Raw genomic sequence first — 26,434 nt, 5'->3', positions numbered from 1 at the left:
TTAGTATGAAGTGAAACAATACAACAAATGATACTCATAGTTCTAAGTAGTAGGTCTACACCAGGGCTCATAGCCTATTTTTGTAATTAATAGACCTTGTTTTTATCTTTTAGAGCAATTTTCAGTTTACAGAAAATTCTATCGATAGTATAGATGTTTCCACCCCATCCTCCCCCTCCACATACACAATGTCTCCCGTTATTAACATCTACCATTGGTAGATGGTACCATTGGTGTGGTACATTTGTTTCAATCGATGAACCAATAGTGATACATTATTATAACTCAAGTCCCTGGTTCACATTAGGATTTACTCTTTGTGCTACAGGGCTGTATGGGTTTTGATAAATGCACAATATTATGTATCCATCATTACAGTATGAAAGAAAATAAGTTCACCCCACTCCCAAATCCCATGCTCCATCTAGTCATCCTTCCCTCCATCCCTCGGAAGTCCTGGCAACCACTCTCTATAGCTCTACCTTTGCCCAAATGGCATATAGTGGGAATCATGGCTCAGTCTTTTAATTGAGATATGAAGTTGGCCTTATATGCTGTGAACAGTCACTGTGGGTGCATGTCTAGTACCCAAAGCCAAAAAAATGACCATAGCAGGTTTTCTGTCCCTTGTCAACCTAATATGGACAGAGAATTCACTGGTGTGACAATGAGGTAAGTCAGAACAACAGATTCTGTTTTAGCTTTTACAAGTTACGGAAGGGTTTTAAAATATTTAAGGATAGCAGGCAGGAGAGCTATTGGACAATGTCAGTTAGATGTGTTCTCTTTCATAGTATCCTGTTCTAAGCAAATAAAAGGGAGTGTTTAAGAAATGAATAGAAGGTGGTAATTATTTATTGTGTTTCTTAAAGAGTCAGCTGCACCTGACTCATATCAGTGATAACAATAAAATAAATGATCTTGGTCATATCAACGATTCATCCAACGTCCACACACGTAGCAGCTATCCCACAAATGTGTTCTTCAACTATCTAATTGTAACACTAAACAGATAAACACTGTAAACTATAACACTAAACCATGTTCATGAGAGAACGTGGTTCTCCACTATGACAAATAATTCAAGTAAAGAATTGATGTAATTCAAGCCACTAAATTCCCTTAGTAATAAAAGAATAATTAACTTAAATGCTTATACATGTAAGCTATATATTTATCCACACTTTTATGCATTATTTACACTTTTATCCTATATTATTTGTTAGTTTAACAACTTCTCTGATTTATTCTATACTCCTTTCTAACTATAAAAGCTCCTCCGTTTCTTTTATAGGAGGGCTTAATTGTTCAGTGGTTTTGAGTTTGTCCTGTCTTTACCTGTAGATACTAACTTCCTAGAGACTAGGAGTTCTTTGTTGTGTGTACTCACTCTCCACCACAGTAGCTCTACCAAGCGCTGCAGCAGTGGGCAGAGAAGGACTTCAAAGACCTCCTCCAACTCCCACTCCAGCACTTGGCATATTTTTCACAGCAGGTGCTCAGTAGTACATACATATTAAATGAAGGAATAAGTAAATAGCATGAAAGTGCGTATGTGGAGGGGAGCATGTGGAGAAAGAAATGAGAAGATGAAGGTAATGAAGGTGAGAAGCAGACAGGGAGAGGCAAAGGAGAAAAGTAAGCCGGTAAAGAAACTGCTTATGGTTTTTCATCTCTTTGTGCTACAGGGCTGCTCTTCCTTTTTCTGCTCCTCCTTTTTCTCTCTCTTCTCTGTCCCTAACCATTAAAACTCTAGCCTATGAACATACAGTTCTCTAAAGCTCTGGGCTATGACCTAGCCACATAAACAATTGGCAATGTGTTTGAAGACAGAGTGGTTCAACCCTGTGCTTGGCCTTCCCAAGGCTGTAACTGTTATATATACACAAATGTATACAATCAAAATGTATAAATGGCTATACATAAATACACTGTACATTCATCCACACAAACACAGACTAAAAGCTTAATAAATATTAAGTGAATGAATGACTAAATAAAGCTGAGCTGCCAGAATCATCATCTGTAAGGAATTCAATTTTGTAAGGACAGAAATTTGATTTTATGAAATCGCTCAGTAGATATCCAGTTTCAGGGAACTGAGTCATATAAGTAAAACAGTTAAGAGAATAATTGGTGGATGTATAGGTAAGGTATAGGGAAGAATATATGACACTAATTAAGTACTTAATTACACTCGCTTTATTTGCTCACAGAAGTGGGCTAATCTATTTGGGGAACACACTTATTTTAGGGAGCAATTCATAATGTAAACTTCAGTTAAAGATGCTACATTATTTTCAGAGGATTTTTGTTAAGGATACCCCTCTAAACAAGAAATATCATGTCCCTGGAGCAGAACTGGACTAAAATTCTTATTTTACACTGCCAAGTTTTGAGTCCCAGCTTGAAAATACCCACAGGTCTTTCTTACTTTAGATTCACCAATGATTAATAGAAATGCAAATAACTATAACCGTCACCTAGCCTTCATCAAATACAGAGCTTACAATTTATAACATTTAAGGAAACATCTACAAATGTAGTTTAAAATCTTGCATCAAGAAAGTCATTCTTTCATAGATTTTGACATCCTAAACTTTTGCAACCTTCACCTTTGATATTGGGTATATCTGGCTATTCATTGATATCAAAGGAGATGAAAAGAGCTACTTGAAGTTTAGCTATTCTTGGAGAAACAACCAAAGAAATGTCTACTTTTGTTTGTCCAGTGCTGGATTTGCTCTAAAGATAAAATATTTGTTAACAGGATGTGGGTCTATGGGACGATGAGTGATAAAGGGACGACCAATTTCATTGTCCCTCCCTAAATCTGGATATAATGGTCCAATTATTACCTCTGTCCAACAAAATAAGGTTACAAAGAAGAAAACTGATAAAAGTTTGGAGAGACAAGTCTAAGCCAGGAGGATGAGCTACAGATAATTTTTGAGGGGGAAGAGCAGAATATACACTGTATCTTACGGGATATGATTCACTAGCAGAAGAAAAACTATCAGTAGGTGTGAAATGAATTAGAAGAAGCAGCAAAATAAATCTTCCTCAAACCCTACTAGGTATGTTGAGTTGGGTAGACTATTTATTAGTCATATAAAAAAAAATAGAAATACAGATTTTAAAATAAAAGGGACGGGGGTGTGGAAAAGGACCAAGTCTAGTCTTTTTGACTAGAAACTCAAACTCATCTTTATCTACCCGGACAGAAATGCTCATAAAAACATTACCAGCTATTTTCTACTGTATTACATTTTTAAATGCATAGATTTGGTTATTTTCCTATCTATTCCTATCTATATACTTATGTATTTTCTTATCACTGTGCCTTTTCTCCTTCTCACAAATGATTCTTTGTTTTTGTTAAACCCTGAAGAGACGTTTTAAAAGATGATGATGAGAATCAAGTGTTGTGTGTCTAAGGTACTAAATCACGTCTTTAAAATGTAATCAGCTCCATCTCCAACCTATGTCACATAATTTGGGGGCAAGAGGTGGATGGGAATGGGAGGCTCTTCATTGTCTAGAATAGGTGGGTATGTGCAGAAAGCTGCACATACTCTTTCTCCACCCACACCCACCCCCAAATCACTCCAGTTATACCAACTAAAGATTTATTTAGTTTAGCAAACTCCCACATTCAGAGATGCCAAAAACCCTGGAGGAATTATTCCCATCAATCACTTGTAGGTAAGTTTTCATTGCTCTGGGCTTATCTATAACTAGCTGAGATATTTTTACAAACCAATTTTATTTAGGTAGCACAATATTTTAAAAAGAAAACAAACAAAGCCTTTAGGAAGAGTCTGTGTTCTCCAGCTCCTCAGAGACGCTACCACTTCTGACTGTCTTATACGCACCCATTTTAAACATTATGTCTAATTGGTCCCTCATGACAGGTATAATGCCCTGTTTGGGGAATGTACTGTTTAAAGAATATTTTGTTCTGTTTGGAGAAGAGAGCGAAGCTGGGTGGAGTCTGATATTGCAGCAGGGTAAGAACGTTAGGTGGGTGAGGAGACAACATAAAATACAGAATTCCAAGGAGTGTAAAATAGAAAATCAGAAGTGGAGAGATCAGTAAAGGACTTGGCCTACTATGTAATAATTTTTCCTAGTCAAATCTGATCACATCACTCTTGCTTTTACAATAGAATGTATGGTACCCAGATAGTTTGGGAAGATGAAAAACCTCAGGCTACCTCAGTATCTTCCCCTACAGCCAAAGCATCTTCAGTTTAGCTCAGTGGATCTCCATCTGTTCCCTAAGTCTCCCCAAATTTCCACCACTCCAGGGGAGGTAGAGAGAAAGGAAGAATAAGAGGAAAAAAACAGAGCTGCATTCCAGTTAATGGCTACAGAGAGGAAAATAGAACACTATTCTTCCCTTCCTATCCCTTCCCTCATTCCTTCCTATCTTATTACGAGGACTTCAAATTGCAGGGTGTGGCAAATATACACACGTGCATGTGTACATGAGTGTGTGCACACACACACACACAGCACTGCAAACAAATACGGGTCAGCTACGGATATATGAGGCCATGCACAAAAATGTTGATCTCAACTTGTTACAGTGATTTTAAGAGAAGTCTTAGTTTGTTAGACTCAATTGTCTTATTCTAAGGTTTTCTAAAATGTCTTTTAATTAGAGAATCAGAATATTTTCAAATTTATACTATCCATAATTTTAACTAAAACCCATATTAATCAACTCACTAATATTAGTCATGTAATCTACAAAATATATATATATATATATATATATATATAGTATACATATACTATATATATACCGTACATATATGGTGTGTGTGTGTGTGTGTATATATACACACACACACACATATATATATATATATATACCCTATATGTATATACCATATATGTATGGTATATATATATAGTATATGTATTTTTATATATATATATATATATATATATATAATCATTATGAAAAGTAGTGTGATTTAGGCAATATTTCTCAATATTTCTCTAAAGTGTGTTCCTTGGAGTACTGTTTCATGGGATGATAAAAGGTCTCTCTCTCTCTCTCTCTCTCTCACACACACATACACACACACACACACACACACACACACACACACTGATTAAATAGGATTGGCTACATAATTTGTGCAGCCCTATGAAAAATGAAAATGTAGATCCCCTTGCTAAAAAAGTAAGAATTTCAAGATGGCAACAGCAGAGCATTAAACCAAACATGGGTCTCTTCTAAGTGTGGGGCCTAAGTGCTGCACAGGTTGTACATCCATGAAACCAATTCTGAGTAAATGGTTTAAGAAATGCTGCGTTAAAAATTGTTATACAGATATCACTGCAGCAGGACTTCTCCGAGCCTTTTGTATGCTAATGTGCATTGTGAAGCTTCAAGAGGTGCATGAACTGTAGAGAAATCCCCAGATATATCTGGCCAAGCTTTTTTGAATTATAAGGGTCAACTTGGAGAACCAGTGTTCCATAGAACACACGTTGTAAAATGCAGCCCAAGCTGTGCAGACAGGTTGTATCTGGCTTAACATTAATTTGTTAGTTATAAATCACATATGGCATTTCCCCCATATTTCGAATGAGGTCACTAGAGATAACTATAGAAGCAAATGGTATGGATTCTCTAAATCTACTGCCCTTCACTATTTTGTCTTTCACTATTTGGAAGGCCGACCCAGTGGCCTTACATCCTAAGTGTTTTCTGGGCCAGTGTACTGGAGATGGTCTGACTGAGACTATACCCCAGGCCACCTTATTTCTCACCCTTTATCTTGTCAATTCAGAAGAAATAACATCCTTACTTACCATTACCCAGCTCCCAAGAAATGTTGTACTTTTTGCTGGCGCTGTACTTCACCAGACTCAGGGCACTAGAACTGTTCCAGGAGTTATTGGGATTACGACGTAGTGCATTTAGAGCAAATATCAGGTGGAGTCCAGAGCAATCAGCAAAGTTATAAAGTTTGTCTAGAGACCTGGCTGGGAAGAAGCAGAGAAAGGCTTGTAACTTTCAAATCAACATTCTGACAAAAGGATAATATTCGCTACCACAAAAAGCCCTTCTAGGAGCTTCCTGCTAATAGGAATTACACAGAACAAGCCTCTAAAAGGGATTGTTACCTTTTGGTTCAGGGTACATTTCAAGATGACCTTAGAAAGCAGCACACACAATTCCAGACAGGGGTTGCAAATTGGCATCCAACTCTACTCCACAGTATATTTTACTTGTTAACAAAAAAATTGAAATGCTAACATTTTAAACGGGAAAGATATCACAAAGCAGCTAGATTTGTAGCTTTTCTTGAACAATCAGAAGCACTTCCAAAAAAATTTTACCCAATTCCACATTTTTAATATTTCTGAGAATGGAAATACCATAACCATTAGTATAAATATGTGCATTGTCAGGTTGATCCCAGATACCATTAACTCTAGTCACCACATGGCTCATACCCATTCCATGCCTTCATTTCTACTGCTGCCATTCTAGTTCTGGCTCCCATTTCCACTTACATGAATCATCGCAATATCTGTACTTTCATGTCTGCTTCTAAATTCTTCCCATCCTGCCAGATTTATGTTTCCCCCATCACTTTCATCAGCTTCACTCACCCCTCAAACCCTTAGTGGAGTTTCAACACCAGTTTCTTCCTAGTTCAAGGCCTGTAGAGGTCAACTCAACCATAATTTCCCCCACAACTTCAGGACTCTCTATTGTTGTCAATGTGTTCTTTGTTGATTTTAGCCAGTTCTATTTATTTTAGAAGTCCCTGCCCCACGGGCCTTTGCTCTGATTATTCTCCTCATTTGGCATGCCCTTTTTTTCCTTTTAAACATATCCAGACCTTACTTGTCCTTTTAGGCAGTGTTCCCCTAGGTATGGATGATGACTTTTAGTGGTATACAGACTGGGAAAAAAATTTAGCTTAATAATTATGTAAAGAAGTTCACATTATCCTAGCATTCATTATCTAAGTCCCTAAAGCAGAGTTTCTCAAATGGGGTTCTGTGGAACACTAGGGATAGTTCCATAAGATGTCACTAAGTGTTCTGCAAACGGTGATACAGAGTGACCAAGGTGCCACATGAGCAATTGTTATAGGCCTTTTGGACCTATAAAGTGGGACCATGATCATTTGGTTAAGTTCATTATCAGTTTTTGAGGTGGGATATAGGGGGGCTGCCATTTTCATCTTATATGTATGAGAAAGTCTTTTTAAAGAAGCATCAATAACAAGGACAGAAATTGTCTCATTTCAGTTTAAAATAAAATCCATGGGAACTTATCTCACATCAACCCATAATCAAGTAACTGGGCAACAACAAAAGGCATAGGTTTTGCATAAAATAATATATGCAATTATTTATTTTTAGTTCCAAAATAACAATTAAAATTAAAATGTATTTATAGGCCTATTAAAGTCATCATGAAACCAACATATACACATATATATCGTATATATATATATATAAATTTTATAATTATTCACGTGAGCCTGTTCACGACACTCAGTAAGAAAATATTTTCTTTCAAAGTTTTATACAAAATTTTGTCTTAGGCTATAATTTTATTCATATTGTTCTGACATATAGCTTTAATAACTTTACTATTCAACAATGTTAATTTATTTTCATGTTGAAAACAACACTAATTAAATTCAAAACCTTTATTTATATAAACCTAAAGAGCCTACCTTTAGAAAAATTATATTCTATTTTGACTTAAACCAGTTACTTAACACAAACATATTATGTATGCATTATAAGTCTTCAAATTCGTAAAAAGAAAAGAAAGGGATTAATTTTTAAAAATAAAGCTAACTACTTGTTTTTCTTTTCAAGAAACGTTGTCTAAAAAGTCATTTTTAATTTTAATTGAAAGGAAAGGGAAGTAAGAGAAAAAATAAATGTATGGGATTACGTCAAACTAAAAAGTTTTTTCATCGCAAAGGAAACAATCAATAAAATAAAAAGGGATCCTACTGAATGGGAGAAAATATTTGTCAATGATATATCTGATAAGGGGTTAATATCCAAAATTTATAAAAAACTCATTCAACTCAACACCAAAAAAACAAACAACCCAATTAAAAAATGGGCAGAGGACATGAAGAGACATTTTTGTAAAGAGGACATACAGATGGCAAACAGACATATGAAAAAATGCTCAACCTCACTAATCATTAGAGCAATGCAAAAATAAACCACAATGAGATACCACCTCACCCCAGTCTGTAGACTGTCATCAATAAATCAGCAAACAACAAGTGCTGGCGAGGATGTGGACAAAAGGGATCCCTTGTGCACTGTTGGTGGGATTGCAGATTGGTGCAGCCACCATAGAAATCAGTATGGAGGTATCTCAGAAAACTGGAAATGGAATTACCTTATGACCCAGCAATTCCACTCCTAAGTATCCAGAGAAATCCAAAATGCTAATTTGAAAAAAAATGTATGCACCCCTATGTTTATTGTAGTACTATTCACAATAGCCAAGACATGGAAACAACTGAAATGCCCATCGGTAGATAACTGGCTCAAGAAACTGGTACATTTATACAAGGGAGTATTACACAGCCATAAAGAAGAATGAAATCTTACCATTTGCAACGATATGGATGGACCTAGAGAACCTTATGTTAAGTGAAATAAGTCAGACAGAGAAAGACAAATACCCTCTGATCTCACTTATATGTGGAATCTAAAGAATAGAATAAATGAACAAACTAATCAGAAACAGTCTCAGAGACATAGAGGAAAAACTGAGGGTTGCTAGATGGGAAGGAGGGTGGGTATGAGGGAGAAGGTGAGGGTATTAGAAAGCACGATTGGTAACTACAAGACTGCCACGGGGATACGAAAGTCAAGTTGGAGAATGTAATCAATAATGTTGTAAAGATTTTGTAGGGTATCCGATGGACACTTGTCTTATTATGGAGACCACTTCATGGACTGTGTAGATGCCTGACCACTGCACTGTACACCTGAAGCTGAAGCTGAATAATAATGAATGTCAACTATAAGTTTATATATACACATATAGTTACAAGAAGCGGAGTACAGCATTAGGAATAGAGACAGTGGAAATGTAATGACTGTATGTGATGTCAGAGGGGTAGTAGATGGGGGGAGAGGGGTTATCACTGTGTGAGGGATATAAATGATGAACGTCTAACTATTACATTGTTTTGTGCACCTGAAACAAATAAAAAAACATTTTTTTTAATTGGAGGGAGAAACCTATCCGTGTACTTCCCATATAGCACATAACATACCTCAATAGCATTTACATGATAGAAATTGTGGTAAGACTTTTAGCCCTACTTGAGTAAAGTACACAAAAAATCAAGTAATACATTTTAAAATAAAAAACTGAAGTTTCTTCTAATTATCCCACTGATCTACATTAGAGTTAGTATCCTTTGTGGAGAGGGGGCAGCCTACAAAAGGCTAGGCTAAGAAACTGGCCAAACTAAACAGATCCTCAATAGATCAATCAATCAATCAATCAATCAATCAATCAATCACTGTCTATTTAAAAGATCATTGGCAATTATTACTGGATTATAATATCTATAACTAAATGATCACACTGACATGTATAAGCTTTAGATAGAATTTTTATCAAGAGGTTTCCAGAGACTTGGGAATTATTTGAAGCATACAAAAAGTCTGAGAAGGCTGTCCTAGAGTTAAAGGATGCAAAGGAAAGTAAAAGTCACCCTAAAAGTGTGTAAAAGTAAAAGTCAATTCAAAATATTCACTGTTGAATTGAGAACTGACTTAAATATTCCTTCCGCTTGGCAATAACCTCACTAATCAAATCAATGATGTTTTCAATTTCTCCAATATAATGCAAAGCCAGTATAAATCTTTTGGAAAGCCAAGTTGCAAATCTGAGCAAAAGTAGCAGAATTTCATGAGATCAAAAACAAAACAGAACAAAACAAAACAAAAAACACTTTGATAGGTAACTGCTCAGATCACATTAAATTACGCCAACAAATAAGGATTTAGAAGAATTAGATCAATTATCTGAAGAAGAGAAAACTCACAATGATGATAACTAAATAGATTGCTCATATAATAATTTGAATATTAAAAGATGAAGAGAGGTCTATTTTGAAGTCTTTTAATATTTATGATTGTGCCACAAAAGTTAAATTATTTTATCAGAAAAATACTCATTTCAATTAATTCGAATTGTTCAAATTGTTCATGGTTGCAATAACAGCTTATAATTTAAGTATACAATAAAATACATTTATTTTCAAAATTTCCAGTTTCATTTATAAACTAAAAGGTTAATCAAACTTTTGCATCAGAATTTAATATCAATGACTGATTTTTTTTTTTTAGATTCCTTTTAACTGGCCTTTTTCCAGAACTATAGCAAGTCGTTGAATAACATTGTTTTGTTCACTGTTATTTCGTTATAACATTTGATGAGATGCCATAGCAATTTAACTCTTGTTTACATCAATTAGCCTGTGGTAAAACTGGTTTTGTTATACATCATTTTGCTTAAAGTCACGGAACCTATCAACAATCTAAGAGAGGACCTAACTGAAATTATCTCCATCTAACAAGAATTTCCTGTGTTTGTTTCATGTATATTAGAAAAACAAATACATATCAAAACAAAAGCACATCGAAGCTGTGATTTTGTGTATTTGATGGTTCAAGACAAGGCGAAGGTATTTAACAACAACAACAAAAAGTTTCAATGTAAAGAAAAGTGTGGAGAAACAACAATATAGAGGCTTTGTAAAAATTGAAACTTAGAGTTCTAGCAGTTTGGGAAACACTTCGTTAAGTGTAAGTCCTGCCTCCTTCATGAAGTCATTCTGGAGCACACCAACTTCCCCAGTGACCTCAATCTTCTCTAAACTCAGGGTCTATACCACTGACTGGCATCTGAGTGCTTAGTGACAGCTCCTGTGATATTGTCTTACGTTAGGATTTACCTCTTGCCTGAGTCACTTCTCCAGAGTGAATGGCTTCTTTTCCACTGAAACTGTTAAGTTCCTTAAGGTTAGTTCTGTATCTCATTATATCCTTCACAGCACCTATTAGAGAGCAATTTCCTGCCTTAGAATCATGCCAAGGATTTCTCACAACCCACATCTTTTTTGTTGCAGATAAATGGTGTAGTAAGAAATGGAAAGATCCCAAAGAGAGATCTAGCGATGTACTCTAAAGTGTATTAGAAAATTACATATGTTGGAATAGAGAGTGTTTAGTAGATGCTCAACAAATGTAATCTTCCTTGCAACATCTGCTGTCAGGTTCCATTCAAGCAAGCAGATACTTAAAAGATGACTTTCTACTCTCTCCACCAGAGGGTGCCAATGCCTGTATGTCCTCTAGTCAGGTTCCCTTGCACCCCTTTCTTATAATTCTAAGGAGCCTTGTCTAGAGGGCAGATGAAGATGAGGAGCTGGGGCTTGAGATGTAGGAAAGAACAGGCTTGGGGGTCATGCATATTGTGCAGACTGCTGATTCCGTGAAAGTTCTTGAGGCTTCTGAAGGGCAGAACCTTAAGAAATGTCTACATGCGAAGGTTAGGAAAAAGGGGGAAATAGCGACAGAAAAGGAGGAGGAAAACACAGAAATGTAGTCGTGAGGCACCAAGAACAAGACAGTTTCAAGGAGGTGCTGGTCCGTGACAGTAGGTGTTGGAGAGAGACTGAAGAGAAAAAGAACTGAGGGGAAAAAACACATTATGGTTAATCAAAAGTAAGGCTAGAAACTAGACTTAGGGTGGGAGTGTGAATGAGTGGTAGAGAAAAAGGAATAGACTCCGGTACATTCAACTTACTTGTTGAAGTTCTGTGACAATAATAGGAAGAATTATTATTACAAGAAAGAAACAAAATAGTTACTAGACAAGCACCAGAAATAAGTTTTTAAAATATCAAGGCCGAGGACCTCATTTTGTCAAAATAAACCCCATTTCTTAAATGAAGCTAATCTCAGCTTTATATTACAAACAGGTAAGATCATTGAATTCACGCTAAGGGGGAAATGATGGTCACTTTCCTTAGTTTCCTAAAGACTTGGCACTTTCAAAACAAAGTAAACAAACAACAATCCAACCGACAAAGAAATAGGACTCTTATTCATCTAAGCAATTGGTGGCTAGAGTTTCTAGTAGGTTCATTCATTTATTCAACAAATATTTACTGAGTACCTAGTATATGCCAGGCAATATTACACAATCTAGGGTTATAGCAGTGAACAAAACAGAAAACAGGTTGTAGCCCCATGGAGTTTATGTTTCATGTAATTGCGGTGTGGTTGGATGGGAGAGTAAAGCAGGGTAGAGGATAATAGAACCAATGGGGGTGATATGCTATTTTAAATAAGTCTCACTGATAATGTAACATTTGAGCAGAGACACGACAGAGGTAAGGGAGTAAGTCAAGTGGATAACTATGGGAAGGATTCCAGGGAGAGAGCACAGTGAAGGCAAAGGCCCATGACAGGTATGAGACTGGTGATGTGAAGAATTACCAGAGGGTCTGTATGGCGGCCTCGGAATGAGCCAGAGAGAGGGCCGTAGGAGGCGAGGTCAGGCTGGTAGCAGGCCCAGACGGTGTAGGACCCTAGTGGCCATTGTAAGGACTTTGGCTTTTATCCTGAATTTCACAGGAAACCACTGAATGGTTTTGAATATGATCTGAATCACATTATAAAAGCACTGCACTGGCTGCTGAGATAAAAAGAGACTGGAGAGGGAACAGAGGGCAAAAGTGAAAGCAAAGAAAGTAATTGCGTCTATAGTAATTCAGGCAAGGGTTCATAACACCTGGACCAGGGTGGCAACCGCAGAGTGGTGGAAGTGGTTGGGTTCCTGGGGTGTTTTACAGGTAGAGCTGATAAGATTTGCTGAAGGGTTGGATGTGGGGTGTGAGAAAGACAAAAAAAGGATTCAAGGAAAATTCCAACAGAAAGCAACAGAAAGATGAACTTGACATTGAAGAAGGAAGTGTGGAAGAATGGGAGAAGGGAAGAAGGGAAGGCAAAGGTCAGAATTTGTTTGGAGACATGTTAAGTTTCAGATGCCATATAAGACATATAGGTAAAGTATTTGAGTGGGTAGAATATATAAACCCAGAGTTAAGAGAGAACTATCAATTGAGTATATAATTCCAAGTAAAACATTTTGAAAGGTTGGGAGAGGTACAGAGAAGTAAAGGCAGGGAGTGGAGCTGTCACAGGGATCTTCTGGTTTACAGATAAGAATGTCCTCAAAGCAGCCTCTCCCAGCTGTTCTCCTGCTCCCTTTTACGCTGAGTGCTTACAGGTTTTTGATTCTCACCTTCACTGATTCTCTCTCCAGGATTAGCTTCTCCCTCTCTCATCCTGATTTCATTTATTTATTTTCCCCAAAGTAACGATTACCTCCCCATTCTTTAACAGGGACATTTGACACTTAATCTTATATCAAGTGCTAAACAAACAAAGCTTATACATGGCTCCATCCCTCATTTTCCAAAATAGCAGTCACCTCTAAGTTCCTCTTCTATAGAAATTATGGAGCCTTAAGTGTCACCGAGGCATTAAACTGTGGCTTCCACTTGTGCTCCCCCAAAGTTCTATCAAGATGAGGCATTAAATCTTCTACATAATCCAATATCTAAGAAGTCATCCCAGTACTAACCCTATCCCAAGCAGGCCCCTTTCCATTATACTTCCCCCCCCCCCCCTTGGGCTAGGGAAGCTGCCTCAGAGGACCGATAACAAAATACCCTGTTTCCCCGAAAATAAGACCTAGCTGGACCATCAGCTCTAATGCGTCTTTTGGAACAAAATTTAATATAAGACCCAGTCTTATTTTAATATAATATAAGACAGGGTATTATATAATATAAATATAATATAACATAACATAATACCGGGTCTTATATAATATAATATACCCGGACTTATATTGATTTTTGCTCCAAAAGACACATTAGAGCTGCTGGTCCGGCTAGGTCTTATTTTCCGGGAAACACGGTACTAATTGAGTTTTGCTCAAGTATGACTGATCTCTACATTTTGTTGTTCATGTGATTTAATAATCTGTTCATAGTCTCAGGTACTCACAATTAGAAGAAGCTGACTTTATTGTACTCAGCACCAATTTCCCCATTTTGGAGTCACCAGTACTGTCCTCCGAAAGCTAAGGGTAAGGATCAGGTGTCTAAGTCCTTAGCCACTCTCCCCTCACAGGAAGGTTTCGAAAGAACACAACAATCACACATTTTAGCCTTTTTTTTTTGCCAGTTTAGAAATGAATAAGACTGGACTGAATCCTTAAAACAAATATGCCATGTTATCGGTGTGGTAGTTGCTTACACTGGTCAAGTTTCTCAAATACTAGTCTGATGAACTATGGGCCACATTAGAACTCCCTGTCATTCCTCAACAACCACATTATTCAGTGGCTCCCTGTTGTTCTAAGCTTTTAATCTTTTCCTGGAATATCCTTCCTCCTCTTTTCTTCATTCTTCATAGCCTAGGTCAATGATCTTCTCTGTGAGCTATTTCCTGACTCCCTAAGGTACAGATAATGGGGCTCCCCCTCCTCTGGTCTCCCCCAGCTATTTATCAGTTCCTGTTACAGCAACAGCCAACCACGCTATCTATCATTGTTCAGCTCTGCCTCCTGCTCTAATGGCAGACTGGAGCGATTGCTAAAGAGAAGATATTATGTCTACTTTTTTAGCATCCATTTCAGTGACTGATACACAGTAAGCTTTAATAAACGTCTAACTCACACAGGTGTTATTTAGGCCCATTCAATGCCACTTATAATCTGTCTGCACCCAAAACACCCATCCTCAATTATCGTTATTTATTGTAGCAAATTCCCTCTAGATTATGTCTATTACACCATGCTGTTAAATATATTCAAATAATATCCTCATTGTTTTATGTGTTCAGTTTGGAGTGAAGCACACAGGGGAAGCATAGGTGATAATCCAATAGACAGGATTAACAGGAATTTCTAGTGGAAGTCAGAAAAGGAACATAAAAGTGAAACAGTGAAGAGAACTGTGAACCAACTCTGCCTCTTGCGATTCAAGAAAAACCATCAGTAAATGGGGAACTATTTAAATTAGTGAGTACAACCAACAAGAAGGGAGGGAATTTTAATTGTAGCTATTAAGAGAGAACAGTTTAAACATTGCCTAGGGGAAAACTCAGACATTTTGCACAGAGTTAAGATATCGCAAAGATAAAAGCAAATTTTAATATAAAGAGAAATATCTCCCATTTAGTCAGGGCAATGAAACCTTAACGAGATTATAAAGAAATCAGCGTAAATGTCTATAATTTGACTGAAACTGTTGAAGGAGAATGAGACTTGGGAAATGTCTGTGAATACAAATTACAACACTATCCGAAGACTCTGGGCTAGAGACTAATGACTGCATTAATCAATTTAACTAGATTAAAGGGAAAACTAAATAGTTTTCCAGTTTGTATAGTGGTACCTCTGGATTCCATCCATCAGAAGTCCATCTAAATGGTGATAGGAAAAGAGTAAAAGAGGCATTGACAATAGTAAATAGGCTAGGACTGCTTTTAAAAAATGTGCCCTTAAGAAAATGATTTTAAAATATGCAAACAGTATTTCTAGAGGATAGTTTGTAAATATCTGTCAAAATTTTAAATGTACATTCCCTTTGACCATGTGATTCTATTGCTAGATATTTTTCATATATATGCATATATGAGTATATATAAGTACATGAGTATATATACCCTGTTTCCCTGAAAATAAGACCTAGCTAGACAATCAGCTCTAATGAGTCTTTTGGAGCAAAAATTGATTTTCTTATTTTCGAGGAAACATGGTATATATGAGTGTATATGTATATACATATACATACATACATATATATATATATATATATATATATATGTGTGTGTGTGTGTGTATATGTGTGTATATATATATATATATGTGTGTGCAAAATCTCTCCAAGATATATGCACAAAGATGATCATTGCAGCACTCTTTTAATTAGCTAATAACTAAAAACATTCCAAATGGTTATCAAATTGTGACTGGTTAAACAAATTACAAAGAAAGAGATTCCAATAAGGAAAGGTAGAAATCTAGAATAAACCCTGTGGAGTTGGAGTGGATTGGAGGTATCAATATAACTCATGGTTTTTTAATATATGTACAGATGGATAGACAGAGAAATATAGATGTGTACATAGGTGTGATATATATCTGAGCAGGCCTGAAAGTAATGACATTCTAGTATCAATGAGCACATGGAGCATTCAGATCTTGGTTTCTAAGTACCATTTGCTAATAAAGGAATCAGTCTTTGGAGAAATGGCTGATGACAGAGCTAGGTCAGAGAAAATGCAGGATGAGCATAGAACATCTTGTGGTACCAGAAAGTAAGGAAGTGATCAAAAATGATGGCTGCATGTCCAAAGAACATAGGAGCCAAACTGAAGGAGCCCCAATGACCAAAGTTGGGACAACTTGACCAACAAAATAAATAATGATAGCATTGGATTATAACTCACAGAATAAAATAAACACCCAAAAGTCACCTGTATAAATAAATCATTGACTAAGTAAATAAAAGGGAGTGAAGGAACAGCTGTTCCTCACAGAATACCGAATAAAAAAGGAGAAGAATGGAGATAGAAAATTGTTACTAGGCAGCACTTCATAATAATTGTTGCAGTGAAGACCATTGATGGATCCTAAATGTCTGTGACAACGTGACGACAAAAGATACCTGGATTGCCTAACTTATCTCCCCACAAGATAGTCATTACAAAGATAAAAACAGTAATTTTACAGAAGAGAAAGTTGGCAGACACCATCTTACCCTTGTGATCAAAATTAACCTTAGTAGACATAGTAACATAAGGTACCTCATATGAAGTCCTGAGAAAAGCACGACATCATTTTAATGGTATTTTGACCAAATATGGAAAACCTCAGTTCAATTATTAGAAAACATCTGACAACCCCAATTTAAGGGACATTCTACAAAATAACTGGTCTGGACTCTTGAAAGCGTCCAGGTCATGAGAAAGAATAAAAGACTGAGGACGATCATAGATTGAAGGAGACATGACAACTAAATGCAGTGTAGTCTCCTACATGGGATCCTAGAACAACAGCAACAAAAGGACAATGGTGGGGAAATTCGTCAAATTTGAAAAAGGCCTATAGGTTAGTAAATAGTATTATTAATTTTCTTGTCTCTATAATTGTACTATAGTTATGTCAAATATTAACCTAGGGGAAACTGAATAAAGAGTATATGAAAACTCTATGAAATATGTATAATTATGAGTTCATAAAATTTGATGAACTTTTCCATAAGCCTAAAATTCAATATAAAATATTTTTAAAAGGAGCAAAGTAGATCTGTATACATTTATAAGAAAAGAATATCAAGCTATATTATTGCTTTTAAAAAGTTAAAAAAAAAAAATAAGAAAGCAATTACCGGAATGGTATAATATGATCCCTTCTGAATGACATATTCATGTATACATATACGACGTCTGACAATTAAGTTGGTGAACTCATCCTAGAAAAAGTGCTACATCCCTCATAGCTGAATATCACTACAGTCACCTTCGAAGTACTCCCCTTGGGAAGCTGTGCACCCATACCAGTGCCTAGTCCACCCTTCAAAGCAATTTTGGAACTCTTTTTCTGGAATGGCCATCACAGCTGTCGTCATATTACCATTGATGCCCTGAATGTCATTCAAATGTCTTCCTTTCAATAGTTCCTTTCTCTTTGGGTAAAGAAAGAAGTCATTGGGGGCCAGATCAGGTGAGGAGGGAGGGTGTTCCAATACAGTTAATTGTTTACTGGCTAAAAACTCCCTCACAGACTGTGCCGTGTGAGCTGGTGCATTGTCGTGATGCAAGAGCCATGAATTGTTGGTGAAAAGTTCAGGTTGTCTAACTTTTTCATGCAGACTTTTCAGAACTTCCAAATAGTAAATTTGGTCAACTGTTTGTTGTTTGTCAAGTTGGTACAACTTTATAATGAATAATCCCTCTTTTTTTTTATTTTTATTTTTTTTAAATTTATTGGGGTGACAATTGTTAGTAAAATTACATAGATTTCAGGTGTACAATTCTGTATTACATCATCTATAAATCCCATTGTGATGAATAATCCCTCTGATATCAAAAATGGTTAGCAACATTGTTGCAACAAGTTCGTGAACTTCATTGTCAGACCTCGTATGTAAAGACATCAATCTTAACAAAGTTAATTATTGATGGGTAAACAGGTACTTATTTTATTACCTTCTCTACTTTTTCTATAGATTTTTTTCCCTAATAAAAATTCTAAAAACAAAAAAGGTTTAACATACTTGTTTTAAGGAAAAAGTTGCCTCTGGAGAGAGGGGCTGAGATAGGTGGTGATGGGAGGAGAAAAAGCAAGAGACTATTCTTTTCATCAAAAGCTCCTCTGTACCCTTTGGTTTGTTACCTTGTGTATTTATACCTATAATGAAAATATTTTGATTTCTTTTAATAGAAATGACCTTAGACTGAAGTTGAAGAGCACTTCACAGATTCTAAATTCTTTGTTGCCTTGACCTTATCTGTCCTTGTTGTTCTCCTTGTCGTGCCCACCACAGTGGGGGTAGTAAGTATACATTTATTGTTTGTTGTATTTTATTTCCTAAGGATTATCGTACACCCTGATCTCTCTTATTTCTAATCAATTGGCAAGTTTATTCCTTAGATACATCATTTAACTCTACGGTACTTCAGATGCCTTATTTTTCAGATGTCAATAATATCTGTCTTGACTACTTTCCAAGACTATTTTAAATTTCAAACAAGAAAATAAATATCAATTTTCTTGTAAAGCATAAAACATATTCAAATTGGATAATGTAGGAGATCGCTGATAAACTGGGAAGAATTCTCAAGAGACAATATCATTACTTTGACATCCACAGGCCATCCTTTCCCAGAACTTGTCAATAACATGAAAAAAATTCTCACTTCCATAAATGGGTCTCGAAGCCTCTGGATACGGCTTGTGGTTCTGGTTGGGTGGAGGTGGTGGTTATGATATTTGGGATAGGGACATTATGGAACTTGGCTTCTTTAGTCATAAAGACATTTTCTTAGGAAGAAATTTCTCAAGATGCCATGATGACACACTAACCGGTTTTTTGGCAAAGGTCCCACTGAGCCAGTCGTAAATCTTACTGTGTGGCAGCGAGAAGTATAACACTTCTTACTTGACTTCCAACCATTTTGGCTCTAGGACAGATCCAGCTCTCCCATGAATGGGGGGTGAGGGGGACGGTTTGCTAAATGATGCAGGGAAGAGAAACTGGAGTCTATAGAGATATGGGGCATCTCTCCAAAGGCTGTGATTCTAACGGGGAACAATAAAGAGCTGGTCCAGGGTAGGAGGGAGAGAGTTAAGAAAAGAGGTCACCAAATACTTGTTGGCATTGAATGAATCACTTGGGGATTGAATGTAATCAAAGATGAGACATGGTCCTTGCTTTCTCGGAATTTATAGGCTGAGATATAGTAACTTGGATACACTTAGCAGATGATCAACACAGGATAGAATGATGACACCGAAACATGTGCACTAGTCATGTTGGTCACATATAAAAGCCATACTTTATATAATTTTTCTCCTTTTGGATGTGAAGGCAGAATGTTGTTGCTGAGCTTAGAGTCTATGTCCAGACAGGAGACTCTAGGGTTAGGGTTAGGATTAGGGTGACTAGAGAGAAGGCCCTTTGTTGAAACCACTGAAACAGTGATAGAGCACGTACTTGGTGACTTGTATCTCAGAGGGCCCAGAAAGAGTCTGAGTCCTCTCATGGCTACACGGAGCTCTCAGTTTATAATTTTGTTATGTTCCAAAGACTTGTCAGTCAGCTGTGGGAAACTCGGTACACATTTTCACATGGAAACAAAGCCACAAATGGGGGTCATTTTTTTAGTTTGGCCAAGAAACTTGGTATAAACCCATTCTGAATAAGAAATTATAATACTAATGGTATGGTAGCATCTGATGCCTCGGTGTACTGTCTGTGTGTGTGTACTTGAATTAGAGATGCCAGAGTCCCCTTTTTCTGGATATAGCCCCTCAGACCCTCTAATCTACTAGCATTGAACATGATGATTCACTGATCTTCAGCAATGACTCTGTGTGTGTGTGTGTGTGTGTGTGTGTGTGTGTGTGTGGGTGTGTGCGTGCGCGTACATGCACGTGCAGGCATGCTGTGAAACATGCCACTCAGAAATTCTGCTACAGGAAGCATAACTGATTATTGGCTTCAGCTGCTGTCCTTCTGCATTCACCATGACGTCCATGCTGAGGCCACACTTCCCGTGAGCTGTTCCCAGTCAGTGAGTGAACACGGTGTCCACAGGTACTAAAGCTAGTCCATTCCAGCAAGTTGCAGAACATATTCAGACAGATTTGGCTTAAGGACTTCCTATCGGCCTAAAGGAACCGTTGTTGGAATGTGCTGCAGTCTAAGACTCCTCCCACCCTATCCTTCCTCTCCTCTCTCCACAGACATTAGACGATAGTGGTGCCTCGGTTTTCAAACGTCTCTGTTGATGAACATTTCGGTTTATGAACGCCGTAAATGTTATGGCTCTATGGTATCATTAGAGAGTAATATTCATGCTAAATTTGCAATTTTAGGGATTGGTTTTAAAGGTCTGGAATGGATTAATCCATTTTGCATTACTGTCTATGGGGAAACCACGCCTCGGTTTTCAAACGTTTCAGAACTCGAACAGTCTTCTGGAACGGATTACGTTCAAAAACCGAGGTACCACTGTAGTCTGAAGGCTTTCTTCACTGTCGCCAACTTCTCCCCACTCCCCCATCAATCTCTGGCACATCTAATCCTACCTTTGTGTCTGCTTCTTGGCATACTCAAACTACGGCAAATGACAGAGACTTGTCCAAGGAAACAGGCAGTGAAATGCGGGTCTGGGACTGGCTCACTCACTACCCAGTGGGCAAAAAGGATACCATCCTGAGTGGGGTAGGTGGGTGCTAAAGATTTCACTGGTGGTGACTTGAGAAAACAGCCAGGTAGAGGGATGCAGCTGCAATAATTTACATAATATGGGGGTGGAGGGATGTCTACAAAGACAGCAGAGTTGCAGATTATTGAAAAATTGTATTGAGGATCAGAAGAAAAATAATTAGAATTGAGGCCTGTCAACAAGTAACTAGTGGCTAAGTGTGAGAGCCAGAGGACTTCTCTGGTCATTTATAAAGGTGTTCTTATATCCTGTAGCGGAAGAGCACACACAACTAAGTAGAAGACTGAAAATCTGATAGAGTTACAGGGCTTCAGGGACATTTAAATGCTCACTCAAGGAAGGTCTGTTATGGTAATAGCAAGGCTACGGTTGGAAAAACACAGTAACCTGAAAATTGGGATAGGGACATCTGGATGGATGCCCCAGAAGCTGGAGCTGATGACTCTCCTGAACTCCCAGAGTTTAGAATGTGGCCCTTTCTACCCTAGTAAGAGGTAGCATTTGCCCTATGTTAAAAGACACTGCAGAAGCCTCTTCTTGCAAGTGCCCCCCTCAGGAGATTCCCTTCTCCTCTCCTGGCTGCCCAGGTGATGGCTAGGACTAAAGCCCAGCATTACCCAGTTAAGGAAATGAAGAGACTGTGTAGTCAAGGAGTTGTGAGAATTAGCGAGCATGTTTCCAAGAGCCAAGGAAGTACTCCTGGAATGGGATTTTGAAAATGCCCGATCAAGGGGACCAGGGTATGAGACTAGATAATCAAGAATTCATTGACTTGGGGTTGCTTTCTTGGGACATGGGATTTAACACCCCTACAAGGATCCCAGGGGCTGGCGCTGACTCACTGCTAGGATGACATTTAGAATCCTAGAAAAAGTAATGGCCATGTTGAGGAAAGTAGAACTGCCTGAGTTGCCCTGGCAGATAGTAGAGGGAGGAATAAAAGAGACTGAGGGAAGTGGCCATGTTAGAATGGATATATTAGTAAGGCCAGAAGACTCACCAGAGGGTTATGGGTCCAAGGTAGAACTCAGAGGACATCATTCCACCAAGGCCATTAGGAAAGTCCTGGAGAGAGGGGCACAGCATCATTAAGACGTTCAGTGGTGGCTCTTATCTGCAGGCCAGGTTTGCAGGTTTCCATACCCATTCTTGTAGTAAATCAAATCAGTCAATAAATACTAGGCATTTAATTTGCATTTGGCCCATCCTCAACAACCATGAGGATGGGATGATGGGCCAAAACAATAGAACCCAGGTGTCAGTGCTTAAATATAAGAAGCCAAAAGGTTGCAATTACCATAATGGCCAGGGCATCATGGAGGTGGTTAATAGAGCATGATATCCCTAGGGATAAATAGATGGACAAACACAGGAGTGTTACTTACTATCTACAACCACAAAAAGACAAAGATGGATGAGCAGGAGGCTGAGGATGTTTGTCCCAATGAAAAGTCCTGATCCCTTGCTAGTTCTTAGTACCAAGTTAATTAGTACAAAGTTCCAGAACCCAATGGACTGAAGCCATAGCCAGGTCTTTAGGAGAAACATGGTAGCATCATATAATGATTCTCATTTACCAAAGGGACCTGTAGTCATTTACTCAGGCTGTGCACTGAGAAAAAGGGAGCACCCACATATTTTGAGGAATATTTAGCACTGGGACCGAGGGAACAATGACACCTGGAGACCCAAAGTGTCAATATGACCCTCATATTACACTGGAGATTATGAAGGTCAGATAATAAATGGGGTCCTAAGATTGTGCCTAATGCAAATTAAATGCCTAGTATTTATTGACTGATTTGATTTACTACAAGAATGGGTATGGAAAATAAGGAGAAAGTTTCTATCCCTTGTACATAGGCACAGAAACTAATCTTTGTGCATAAATTCTAGAGACAAAAATAGTATTAGCATATTGAGTATGGGAATTACTGCTGGGAGGTTGGAACTCTGAATAGAAATCTATTAGACAACAGAAGTTTCTGGAAAGATGAGAATTGCAAGAACAGTTGTTCCATTAGGCTGCAGTAAGCTAATGAGGCCAGCAAAGAATAAGGATTGATTAGGGAAGATCTATTTCCTCTTCTTGTGGAGGCCCTTAACTTCTACTTTGCCTGTTCTCCATTTAAAAACTTACTTATGGTGGACTGATTCCAAGATCCTAACCAGAGGTTCATGAACCTCCACCTAGCAGTTGAGGATAGTCTATCTATCAGAATTATTTAATTCAGTGAACACAGCAAGCATGTATTTTTTTACAGTTTAATTATTTCTCTATTATAATATTATCTCCTTATATTTTCTTTTAAATGAGACTGTAGGCTTTTAACATTCTGAATCTCAGACACCATCAATTCATTTAGATATGAGCACTACACATGTATCAAGAGTATCAGTAGAGAATCAGAGGCCCGATTCTCAGATTAGCCATCTTTCTCTGAGCTAGTCCAGAGGGGTAGAGGGAATTACTCTGGCATAGTCTTCAATGACAACTACCCCAATTATTCTGGTCCAGATACTTTTAGGATATACAGTAATGACCTCCCTTGTAATCTGTAATCCCCTGCTCTAAGCACCAATCTGTTTGTGGAAATTTCAGATTAGATAATCCTCATAAAACTTTAAAACCTCCTCTGGAAAGAAACATTTTGGAAAAATGTATCAACAACTTTAATAATGCATATACCCTTGGACTCAAAAACCCCACTTCTAAATTTTTCTCTGAGGGAATATACAGAACTGGATGCAAAAATACATAAGAATGTTCATCACAGCTTTGTTTAATGTAAGAGAGAGACAGAGAGACAGAGAGAGAGAGAGAGACTGGCTAGATTTCCAACAATAGGGGAGTGAGTAACTAAATCCACAGGACAGATTCAATAAATGCACTCCAGAAAAATATTTTTTGACATAGAAAAATATTAATATATTGCTAAGTGAAAAACAGCAGGCTGCAAAAACAATAAATACAATACTTTGGTTGTTAAAAAATCACTAAGCAAATATTTCTGTGCTTTTAAAGTTTTCTGCATTAGTTGCAATTTTGACCTTTTTGGTTCATTCCAGCCTTAATGGAGATTGTTTAGATTAAAATTAACATCAGGACATTTGAATCGTATTTTGGAGATATATATATATATATATATATAAATAATATTTTTACATCTGTATATACATACATAAACATAGTCTATTCTGGTCCTTCCTGCCTTCTATGCCTTCACTGTATGTATTTGTCTACACACATATGTATGTGTGTGTGTGTGTACACAAAAATATACTGTGAAGACCAAGAAGACATTAAGGGCCAGAATAGAATAAAACAAAATAACTGAACACAAGTATACCAATGAACTTCTAAAGGTCTATTGGCAGGGCTAATGTAGTGTTTAAGAGAAAAATTCCTATCTGCTCCACATATCAATGTTGGTGATTCAAGAAAGCAGAAGCTAGAGAATAACAACTATTAAACCGAAAACACCCACAGCCACCAAAACAAAAATAGTACTATGTTTCAACGATGGTGTCAGCTCTCTCTCTTGCATCTTGGTACTTGGCTATGTTATTAGTGTGTGTGAGTGTGTGGGAAAAAAACCTCCCAAGTCAGCTGCACAATCAGATCAGAACTCTCAAGAGGTTCCCACTCATCCCAGCCCCCATTCACCAGCTAATTGCATCCTCCTTTCTTTTAGCCCTCATGGCTCTGGCTGGTGAGGCGTGGGCCTGGTCAGGGAAAAGCAGCAGGGCAGATGCTGCAGTTTTAAGTGAAATCAGGTGCTGCCTTTTCTGAAGTGAGATCTGGAAAACATCAGTCCTTAAGTAACAGGTATTGGCAACTGAATACTCAGCCATCACCACTGGGCTCAGCCTTCCCTTTCCCTGCAAGAAGTACTGTTTAGGCTTTCTCTTTTCCTCTTACACTGCCAAGCTCCTTCATCTCCTCTTTAGAGGACATTGAATAAGGATTTCCATTTTGTGGATATTCACCTGACATGAGTCTAAACATGTTGGGAATGGAAGGTTCTGCTAATAGAACACCACAGTGTCAATAAAACACTCTTCAGTGTTGGGGGTGACTCAGGCCTCTACCTGTGGGATAAGCAGGAAAGATTTCTTAGAGGAGTGGGGAGGGATGACTGGGTCCTGACTCTCTTTCTCCGTGTACTGAAAGCTACCGGCAGAAACATAACACACACGCTCGATAAAGTCAAAGCATTACTTGGGGCTGAGACAAACGTTCTTTGGGTTTCCTTTCTTTTTCTTCTGCTAGGTCAGACCTATCCCATCGCCAGCTTGCAATCCAGATTGCAGAAACACACATGTGCACGTGCACAGCTGATGTACGAGCGTCTTTACTGTGTTTGGTTGATTTGCATAATGTGCCTCAGCACATGCTGGGATTGAACCAAGTAGCAGTGGAGGAGCCTCCCCATTCAGCAACCTTCAATCCCATCTCCATACTCCAGCACCACGTCAAATCGGGGGTGGCTCCTTTGGGGGCGACAGCCCCACACCTACCCAGGGTACCTAGATGAAGCATGGATCACTATGAGTATGGGGTCAGCGCCAGTGATTCTCTAGTCTAGTTCGGGCAAATGCATCCGTGAAGGGGCTCACCAATTTTGAGTTTAGTTGGTGACTAAAGACCAAATCAGTGGAACAACCTCAACACTTAAAATCCTGAGAAACTAAACAAGAACTTTAGGAAAAAGGGCACTGGACTAGTTGTTATGGCTAAATCTTAACTAAGAATGTCCTGTCACCCATCACTACTCACCTAATACTCTCTGTAGGCAATCTGATTCATCCCTATGGCTTTACCCCTACCTCTCTGCAAATATTTTAGTCCAAATTTCAATCTCCTGTCCAGGGTTTGTCTCCTGAATTCCAGACTGAGAATATCAATCATGTCTGCCTAAATGAGCCATGGGCATTTCAAATGGTACATGTGAAAAATAAACTCATCAGCCACCCCAATAAACATTTCCTATATTCCCTGAATTGATGAATAGTCATATTAGTAATCCTGAGAATTATCCTACATTCTTCCCTCTCTATCACCTAACACAACCAAAGCTACTCGAGTCCATCTTCTAAACCTTTCCCAGATTTTCCCTTCCTCTGTTCCTACCACCTGTCCCCCAATTCAGGCCACCATATCATTCACCCAAATAACTGCCACAGCTTCCCCATTTAGCGCGCTTCAATTCCATATGCAGTCTCCAGACTACAGTCCAGAGAGCTTTCAAAAAAGGAGATCCTCACCTCGTTTATGTAGTATTCTTGCCAAACATATTTAAACAGGACCTAACCATAAGGAAACAATCAAACAAATCCATATTGAGGTTCATTC

The 26,434-nt window shown here is 37.9% G+C and overlaps 1 protein-coding gene across 1 annotated transcript in view; it reads right to left on the bottom strand.

The window, feature by feature from the left end:
- HPSE2 (heparanase 2 (inactive)) overlaps positions 1-26,434 on the bottom strand; it is a 530,253-nt gene that overhangs the window by 217,948 nt on the left and 285,871 nt on the right. The window contains exon 4 of the mRNA XM_074339233.1: positions 5,833-6,006. Coding sequence (XP_074195334.1) covers positions 5,833-6,006 — 174 coding nt within the window. The remainder of the gene's footprint in view (positions 1-5,832; positions 6,007-26,434) is intronic.

The sequence above is a fragment of the Rhinolophus sinicus genome, linkage group LG07, assembly GCF_036562045.2.
Source record: "Rhinolophus sinicus isolate RSC01 linkage group LG07, ASM3656204v1, whole genome shotgun sequence".
NCBI classification, from domain to species: domain Eukaryota; kingdom Metazoa; phylum Chordata; class Mammalia; order Chiroptera; family Rhinolophidae; genus Rhinolophus; species Rhinolophus sinicus.
Note: the sequence above shows the minus strand (reverse complement) of the source record. Positions and strands in the feature narration are given on the sequence as shown.